Genomic DNA, 10254 nt, shown 5'->3' on the forward strand with positions numbered 1-10254 from the left:
TAAATTATATTCATAAATATATCTACTAGTATAAAATATTTTATTACAATGTTCCCAAAGTTTAAATGTTTAAAATCTAAGTAGGCATCAAAATTTACATAATGAAAATTCCAAATTTGGGATTTGAAGATGGCGCAACTGTCTGTCTCGTATGCTTGTCTTTTTAGCTCCAGAAACGGGTCCAGGACTTTGCAGCAGCATATTTGCTTGTTGATTGCAATTGATCTCCAACTTCTATATTTATTTGATGAGATACCTTCGCTCTCTTTACTTGGGCATCTGAATCTGAACATCGATTTGGCGTTTCATGTATATGACATTTCTTCATCATACATTGGTCAAGTTCCATTGAAGTCAATCTTGACTCTTTGAATTAGTCTCACACTCAAGGGTTGTTTCTTTATCTGAATGTAGATGTAAGATTAGACATGATTAATAGAAAAACATATAAATGAATAAAGAATTCTAAAAACAATACAAACCCTATACTTTGGATCCATCCACATCCATAGCCACATCTAAGTAAATAAAGAATTCTAAAAACAATAAAAGACAAATTACCTTTAGATCCATTCACATCGATAACCACGTCTTTCTCTTCAGCAACAACAAAAATGTAATTATTTATAACAAATTCTCGAACAAGAAGTCCTCTAGAGCATCCTTAATTGAAAATCCAGAATGTTAAAGAAATTAAGCAAGGTCATATAGTATTAGTCTTTCACATTGTAAATCAAGTTCTATTAATATTCAAGATAATCAGAAATTAAGCATTTGCAGCTTCACAAGGAATAACTCACCTTGAAGTCATGCTTAAAAGCTATCTAAAGTTGACCTTCACGTACTATGCAAAATTTCTCATAGACACTCTGTTGAAAAGCTCATCCATAAGTCAAAATCATTAATTCAGACGCAAGTCTAAACTCACGTGAAAAATTTAGATAGAGAAGCTCATCAATTAGCTTTAGCAACTCTCTTTTTACGAACTCTTGCTCAAGAGCTGAATCCACATTCAACTGAATCACCTTTGAACTAAGTGCCTTCAATGTCCCAATACTTCCTTCCAAATGAGTAAATATATGACTACAACAACACACCAATTTTATATCAGTAAAAACAACTTTCATAACATTTTTAAAAAGCCAAATTAATTATCTATTACCTTGGTGTTGAGATGATGGAGAACTACTCCAACCTATCTACATCTGCAATTTTTGGCACCACGAAGAACCTAGGCACAATAAACAAGTTTCAAGTATTGACAATTATTTCCAATAACCTTTTTCATGTCTACTCCCACAACATAAGCTCGCCCACTTCCCCTGACAATATAGGTCACTTGAACCCCGGAGAACACATAACACAGCCGGCTAACCTCACCAGATCAGCCCCAAGTCCAACCTTCCCAACCAACGGAAGGTTCTTAGGTGTCAAAACAACCACCCTTCTTCAATTTTTTATGTCAATGTCTAAAGGAGCTTACTCACAGTTGAGTGACATTCCTTCGCGATGGCCAGTCTTAGGCTCGGGCATCTTGGAATTTGCATCAACCTTGATTATGCCACAAACTTGTTGTTTTTCAATAAGGTTCTTGACAACATCCTCTAGCAAGTCCCAAGATCTGCTCACAAACTCTATTGAGAAGCTAGTGAAGATGCCATTTGTGCCTGCTAGAAGAAATCTGTGAAAGAACCCGCTTTGTGGGATTTTGAGATTTCACCCAAGGAAAGGAGTACAACTTTGCGTCTTCCTTATTGTACCACCAGGTAACACATTCAAAAGGAATAACTGGGGCATTACCCTTCTTGATCATTACCAATTTCTCTTCTTTCTCCGGCATTACAATCCTAGCAACACCAGCGCCTATAAATGATAACCATTGTCGAATGTTAGAATGTTAAAAATAGAAAAAATAATCTCAAGGAATAGGAACGGGACATGAAGGGGTGTTTCAAACAAAATCAACTAAGTTATTTTCTCATGATTTGATCACCTGAAAACTAAGAACTCAAGAACATCCATCACATCTATAAAAGAATCTATTGCAACGGTTCATTATTTGCATCCAATTTATCTTACGCACACCTATGAGGGGAATTTGGGAGCTTAATCTATCATTTTCCCGTTGTTTTTGAATAGTCAACTGCACAACAACGAATATAATATAATAAGGATAACACCTAAAGATCCTATCATATAATACCATCTCTTAATGAGCATGAGATTCAAGACAACTATAAATTCAGATTTCATTTGTGATTAGGGTAAACATTGAAGGATTGTCTCTGCCAAAAGAAAGATTAATAAAAGATTGAAAAACAGGAAGAACAGTCATATCCAAAACTTAATCCGATCTACCGCTATAACAGCTAATCAAATTCAGTAAACGGATCAGTCGTTCTACGAATTGATAAGATTTAAAATCTTTGTAATATTCACTCTGTACCATGCTTAATTAGATCAACATCAAGAAACCAATAGATCAGCTAAATCAAACATTAGAAATCTTAACTACGAACACAAATACTACGGAAAAAGCAACTGATGCATATGTTGGAATTATAAAGATTCTAACAGCATAATCCTTCATTTATTGGAAGCAGAAATTCGATTAAGGATTACAGAACTTAGACAAGATCCAGAAAACGTTAAGCTGAAAATTGAACCTAGAGCTTTAATCGATCAAGAGTGAGAGATGATATCAAATTGATAAGATCGTGCACACATACAGTGCAAGAAGAAGATATATTTTGATTGTACCTTGGAGAACGGTGCATGAGTGATGAAATCATAACCTTATCCCTAGAAGAAAGATGGACATAAGCTATGATAAACACGGTAAAAATTAAATAAATAACTACAATGACGGCTCCAATCGGGACTTTTCAGCTCCAAAGGCGTCGTTGCCCTAGTGTAAGTCGTGATTCCATGTGGCTAATCTATCACACCGTGTTGCCTATGCGGATCCATTATTGAGGCATTGTTCATTCAGAACTAGTAAAAGGAAACCCCTGAATGTATCAACTATACAACGGATAGATGCAGCAAGGCATAATAAGCAGTATAGAGATAGAGGGAGATAATCGGTTGAAAGGATTTTGCATAATGTTGCCCATCCTTGCACTGTTTAATAAATGCATCATTTATCAAATTCTTATTAAATAAATATTATTAATTTCATATTTATTTTTTTATAATTTATAATTATTAAAAATTAGTTTATATAGTATATATTTAGATAACCCTTTTATATATAAAATTATTTGAAAAATACTATTTTTAAATTTAATTATATAAATACAAAATTAAATATATTTCATATTTTTATATATAATAACTAATTTAATGAATTAGAAAATAAATAATCTAAATTATTTATTTAAAATTTAATTATCAATACTAAAATAAAATTATTTGAAAGTGTTTATAATTTTTTTTTTTTTTGTCTAACCACTCAATTTTATTAATGAATCAAATTGAAGATTTCATAATTGATTTTTTTATAATAAAAAATATATATTATAAATAAATAAAACTTAAGGATATATGACGAGGGCAACAAAAATGGTCGGAATAAAGGGTCTAACACCGACTAATTTTTAAGTGGTCGTTATTGATACTTCTTATACCGATGGGAATGAGTCTGGTCGGCATATATATACCAAATGCCAACTGTTTTTGAGTCCGTCGGCATATGACGTCGGTATTGAGTCATTTTTTACTAGTGATATATACTTGGGTCGGATTTTGGGTTGACCCGCCCATAAACTTAAAACGGTTAAAAATAAAATGAAAAATGTTATAGGTATGTTTCAAACTCTGAACCTAACAAAACAAGTACAACTTTTTAACCAACTAAGTTCATAACACTTTATATTTTAAATTTAACACCAAATTTGATGAACGCGGGACATTTTTAACTAACTAATATATATATATATATAATAATGTTTAATTTTGAAAGTGTCCAGATTGTCGGGTCGAGAGTTGTGGTTAATTTGGATATATATGTGAGAGTAAATTGATACTTGGGTCGGATTTTGGGTTGACCCGCCCATAAACTTAAAGCGGTTATAAATAAAATTAAAAATGTTATAGATATGTTTCGAACTCGCAATTTAAGAAAACAAGTACAACTTTTTAACGAACTAGGCTAACAACACATTATATTTTAAATTCAACACCAAATTTGATGAACACATGACATTTTTAACTAACTAATCTATGATGCTTAATTTTGAAAGTGTCCAGATTATCGGGTCGAGAGTCGTGGTTAATTTGAATATATATGTGAGAGTAAATGGATATTTGGATCGGAATCTGGGTTGACCCGCCATAAACTTAAAACGGTTAAAAATAAAATTAAAATGCTGTAGATATGTTCACAAAATAAGTATAACTTTTAACCAACTTGGCTAATAAAACTTTATATTTTAAATTCAACACCAAATTTGATGAACGCGGGACGTTTGCGAATATTGTATTGATTTCTTTACCTAAATCATTACAAATAAGTGTTAAAGAAACATATTTTCATATCTCCGCAAACAGAGATGGATAGAGAGTCCATCATGGGTAGATAAAGACCTGGCCCATTGGCCATTGTGCACTAGGATTTGTTAATTAATTAGGCCTAGTTCACGTGGGCTCAAAATGGAGTAGTGATGTTAATGTAGGCCTTTTTAGTGGGGTACATGCAAAAAAAACTGCTATCTCCCATGACAACATACACAATGTTCTTGAATTTGATTCCAAATTGTATTTGTTATAAAATTGGAGATCATCATTAAGTCCTAGAGTAAGACAAGATGGAAAAAATTATGAGAAAAAGTTATTTTGTTAAGCTAAATCCAAATGACCAAGAAGAAGACTAATTGAGACATCAGAGCACCTTTATTGACTCACGAGGTGGTTTTCAACATAACTTACTCGCGTAGTTCCATTATCCATAAGAGTCCCAAAGTGTTCATGATAAAAAAGAAAAAGGGAAAAAAGTAAGCGAGTAAGATATGATTTGTTAATTATATAGATTTGTTTATTTTGAAATTCTGTATTGATCAATAACACACTCAAATAAAAATGTTTAAGCATTATATAATAAATGATAATATTATAATCAAAGTCGGTTTCTTTTTGAAATAATGAATAGTCTTATTTTTTATTTTATAAGTGGTCATGTTGTACAAACTTGAAGTCCCGGTATTAGAATGTAAGGTCTTATTGGGATACAGATTATTAAATAAGTTGAGTTATTTAAAAAAGGAAGGTTTATTGGTGATGTTTAGTGTGAAATTTTTTTTTGGTAAAAAATGAAAAGATTATTAATATATAATTATAAAATATATAGTTTTTAATATATATATATATATATATATATATATATATATATATATATATATATATATATATATATATATATATATATATATATATATATATATATATGATATTTTAGTATTTTTGAATAATATATTAAAATTAACAAATAATGGATAGAAACTTTGACAAAAGATACTAGCCATCTCGATGAGAAGAGAAAGGCAAGCGGATTGTAAATCATTATGATTTAAGCTTGATTGATTTTGGGTTTTTTCTTAAATGAAGTTACTTTATTTATTTTTTTGATGAATTGTTATTTGAGGATAAATTTGAATTGTTTTTATAAATGAGTCAAATTTTAAATTGTTCTAATATGATCTTAACTATCAAAATTTTAACCATAATAAGTTTTTCTCAAATAAACAAAATGTTCTCCATATTATTTTAACTTATTGTTTTCATTTTTCTAATTAATTTCTCATATTTTTTTAGTTAAATGATATTTAGAGAAGTCTTGAACGTATTTTTAAAAATTGAATATTATTTTTAGAATTTCGCATTCTAATTAGTTGAAATTGTTTTGATGATTAAAAAAATGTATAATTTAAGAAAATATTTGAATATAGATAGATTGTTTTATTTATTTTTTCAAAATATTTATAACGACACAACTTTGTGTACGGTCTATCAATTTAAACGTATTTATATTTTAAATTGAGTATTTTTTTCGACATATACTCGTTCAAAACTTTCGAATACGGTTTAAATTATTTAAAAAATGGTATAAGTTGGGAAAATAATTGGAAAAATTGAAAAAAAAAAAGAATTATTATTTTGTTTTACAAATTTGATAAATTAATTCAGTAAAGGAAAAATGCTAGGTTAAAGACGCGGATTTATTCGTTTGTGAAAAAATCTCAAATTATTAAAATTTTAATAATTCGAACCCATATAAAATAATTCAAAATTGGAGGACCAAAATTTGAGCTCATATTAGACAACCATTATTGTTTGATTCATCATTTACATGCTATTCAATTCATATTCCACCCAATTAATTTATTGACATTCACAAATGCCAATGCACAAAAATGATAAGAAATATGATAATTAACACAATTATTTATTTTATAATTGTACGTGTTAAATAGTTTGTAAAACTAATATTACAATTAATAATTATAAGATGTTGGGTAATCACTCCAATTGTTTTATTTATTTTTTTGTTAAACTATCTCACTCGAAAGAAATCGTTCCAATTTTAATTGTCGTAGTCTTCAAATACATATTGGAAAAAATGTTATTATTATGATGATTCTAATATTTGTTCAAAAAATCATTAGATTCGATTGAAGAGTTGATCACTATTATCGATGATCTATGAACTCAATTAATCACCATTATCGATGATCTATGAACCTTCTGATCTGAATAGAACAAGGCCTCCGGAAAAATGAATTTATTGACTAATTCACCATGTAACTAGATAGACTATGGGTAGTTCAGGTGCTTATACCATAAGTCTAATCCAATATACTTATGACCTGTGAAAATGTCAAGGATTATTTTTTACTCCAATATCACTACAACAAAATATACTTTCGGTAACCTATAATTGTCAACGCTTAATAAGCGTTGGCAAAAGTCAGAAGAAAAAAGGTTTTGCCAACCTTTAAGTGTTAATGACAACCTTTATTATTTTTATTTATATTTAAAACACCTTCAAACAATAATTAGATAGTATTTTATTTTAATATTTTGTTTCTTTGTTCTCTATTTTACTTATTTTTGTTAATTTTAATTTTAATTTTATAAATAAAATTAAAATTAAATTGTATATTTCTTTTTATCTCAAAGTTCACATTTATTTATATTTTGAATTAATTAAATATAATTTTATTATTAATATTAAATTAATTAAATAAAATTAATATTAGATGAAATATTATAAATAATTTCTTTAAATAAATAATATAATAAATTAACTATTAAATAATCAAGTTCAAAATAAATATATTTATAATTTAATAAATTAAATTAAAAAAAAATAACTTTATAATTTAATTTGAATATTTTCTATTTGAGTTCTTAAACCCGTCTTTATTTATTAATAATTAATGAAGTTAGGTTAAATGGAATTGGGAAGTTTTCTCAATCTCTCTGGTGTTTGTTCTCCCAATCTCTCGGTGTTCGTTCTCCTCAATCTCTCGGTGGTTGTTCTCCTCAATCGCGCCATCACCAGCATTGCTCCCGTAGCTTCCTTACCTTGATTTGGTATTCTAATTTAGCTAGTGAAGATTAGAGAGAGAAGAGGTCATTTATGGAATTCAGGGGTGATGACGAAGACGAAGAACTTTCTTCCGCTTCATGGAGAGGGGAAGAAGAGGTCACCAGCTAGCAAGTTTGGAAAATCTCATCACATGATTCCGATGATTTGCTTAGATCCCGAACTCCGTTATAGTTTCCAGCGTAACTTCTAGGTCTCTCTTTCACTCGCTCTATCTCTTTCTACATTATTAACGAATATGTTGCGGCAATATGTTGATTTAGGATATTAATTGTTGTTAGAGGGTATGAAATTGACAAAAATATGTTGTGATCCGAAACCCTCCCTTGCTGTCCCTGCCGTCCGAAACCCTTTCTGAAGCCGCTCCCCTCCTACAGCTGTCGGCTTACAGTTTCAATGAGAGCAGACCAAGTCTATATCATTCTCCTCATCTATTTCGCAACTTCTTCTATCAATCTTATCTAGTCTTAATCAATTGTATTTGTTATGATAATGCAGGGAAAACATATGGCAAACAGAGCTGTTTTCAATCCAACATTCTCCCTAAATCTATGGTAAGGTAATGAATTTTGATTTTATTAGACTTGAATATGTGAGAAAAAGAAAGGGATAATGTAGTTTTTATATAAAATGGGATAAAGGGAGTACATGTTATACTACAGATATTTAAATTTGATTGTTTTTACCCCTATATTTTGCAGGCGCAAAAACAATGATTATATTTTCAAGTTGTATTTTGTTTGGTCTATCACTTTCAGTAGTGTTATCTTGTCCCTCCATTGTGATGATTTCATATCAAAGACATGAAGTCAAGTTTCTCAAATGAGTTTTGGAGTCTTTTATTCTGTTTAGTAATGAGATTCTGAAATTGATTTACAATCTTTTATTTTCTTGTGAAGCTAGTTAACTGGTTAGTTTTCTTGTAAAAATATGATGATTTCTCTCTAACGGGGTTAATTTACGGTTAGGATTGGGCTGGCTTATGTTCTCTGCAGCGGTAGTTTAGTTGCTGCCTTGTTTCTAAATGACAAACCTTCTGTTGCATCTTCTGCTGCACTATTTGGATTGATTAGCACTATGCTTTCAGCTCTTGTCCAAAACTGGACAACTTACAACAATAAGTTGACAGCTATTGCAGTTTTAGTATCTGTTTCGATAATCAATATTGTAATGGGTCTTGCTGCTGTTTTCTTTTGGGATTTGTGCTGCTGTTTAAACATCAACTTGGAAAATGACTCAAGGAAAATGTGCTTTCTTTGAGTATGAAGTAAAATGTTCTGCCAAGTTCATATTCGTGGAATTGTGAGTCTTGGATCCTTTGTTTACTTTTTCTTTTGTTTTTCTTATCTGATTTAGGTTTGTTTGTTGTGTGTAGAATGATGGGGACTGCTGTGGCTGTTTGTTGTGGTGTTAATATAAGAGAGTATTGTTGGTGGTGTAAATATTTGGATTATGTTCCTTCCAAATGGTGGAGCTGTAATGGAGATCAAATGAAGTGTGAGGTATTAATATAGTGATTTGGGATTAATAATTAATTAATGATTGAAAATGTTTGTTCTAAAAATGCAGATGGGTGTGAGTACATGGCAATTGACACTGACTTGCATGAGTAGTAGTGATAGGTATATGAACTTTCCATTCACCAATATACCACAAGCTAGTCCAGGATTTGTGTGATATGATATGCTCTCTCCTTTTTTAGGATTCTTCCTTTTCTTTCTTTGTATAAGAATTTGTGACAAATGACATGCTCTTAGGTTATCCAGCAGTTTAATTTGACTATATACAGCAGTTTTATATAGTTAATGACATGCTCTTGGAAAATTGATTAAAGAGGCTGAACATCTGGACTGATTTGTTTGCAGTAGAGAAACTGTCACTGATTTTGTTATGTTTTCAGTAAAATACGGTTGTGGGCTGAAGACAATACTCAAAATGGGTGGAGCACTGAGAAATAGAAGACTTCAAGCTAAAAGGCACTGGGAAATAAAAGATTGTCCAAGCTGTTATGCCGTAAATGATGGATAGTCGTTTAAGGATTCTGTGTGAAAGTGTAAGAGAAAATAGTAAAGTTCTATCTCATGGGAACTAACTATTTGAAAATTAATGTGTAAAAGAAAATAGTAAAGTTCTATCTCATGGGAACTAACTATTTGAAAATTAATGCATTTTATTTACATAAATATATAAGGAAGTTAACTAATTAATGTTTCTTTTTAATTTAATTATTTAAGGTTTTTTATTATCTATGAAATGTTGGTGTTTTTATTTAATTTATATAAAAAAATATTAAAATATCTAAAAAAATGTAGAAATAAAAATAATTAATAAAATTTTAAGAGAATTGTTAAAAAAAATAGTTTAAAAATAAACTAGACTAATGGCGACGTTTGAGTTATTATTACCAACGCTTAAATAAGCGTGGTTAAAAGTCCCTGTCTTTTAGCAACGCTTAAATTAGTAGTACCGACGCTTAAATAAGCGTTGTTAAAACTTGCGCCCACCCTGCTTTCGGCGACGCAAGAATAAGTGTCGGTAATATTTTTGGCGACGCTTTTAAGGGTTGGCAGAAATCTTTTTAAGCGTCGCCGTAAGTCTTTTTTGTTGTAGTGTATTAATGTCCGATTCTCATAAATACATAACATAAT

The 10254-nt window shown here is 30.0% G+C and overlaps 1 protein-coding gene, 1 long non-coding RNA gene and 1 pseudogene across 3 annotated transcripts; 2 read left to right on the forward strand and 1 right to left on the reverse strand.

The window, feature by feature from the left end:
- Positions 1–338: 338 nt before the first annotated feature.
- Positions 339–4603, reverse strand: LOC124928715 (annotated as a pseudogene).
- A 2844-nt stretch (positions 4604–7447) lies between these two features.
- LOC124922216 (RHOMBOID-like protein 8) lies at positions 7448–9038 on the forward strand. Of its 2 annotated transcripts, XM_047462949.1 has the most exons (4): positions 7448–8017; positions 8105–8160; positions 8575–8908; positions 8982–9038. In XM_047462949.1, the coding sequence occupies exons 1-3, from the start codon at positions 8003–8005 to the stop codon at positions 8864–8866; spliced, it is 363 nt and encodes a 120-aa protein (XP_047318905.1). In that variant the 5' UTR covers positions 7448–8002; the 3' UTR covers positions 8867–8908; positions 8982–9038. The 2 variants fall into 2 exon arrangements, with proteins under 2 accessions (XP_047318905.1, XP_047318906.1); XM_047462950.1 differs by lacking the exon at positions 8982–9038 and having other exon boundaries at positions 7448–7799; positions 8575–8969.
- Positions 9028–9736, forward strand: LOC124922217. Its single transcript, XR_007097776.1, has 3 exons — positions 9028–9108; positions 9176–9228; positions 9507–9736. It is a non-coding gene; the product is annotated as an uncharacterized LOC124922217 (long non-coding RNA).
- The last annotated feature ends 518 nt before the right edge of the window (positions 9737–10254 follow it).

Source organism: Impatiens glandulifera, chromosome 1 (assembly GCF_907164915.1).
Source record: "Impatiens glandulifera chromosome 1, dImpGla2.1, whole genome shotgun sequence".
NCBI lineage: Eukaryota > Viridiplantae > Streptophyta > Magnoliopsida > Ericales > Balsaminaceae > Impatiens > Impatiens glandulifera.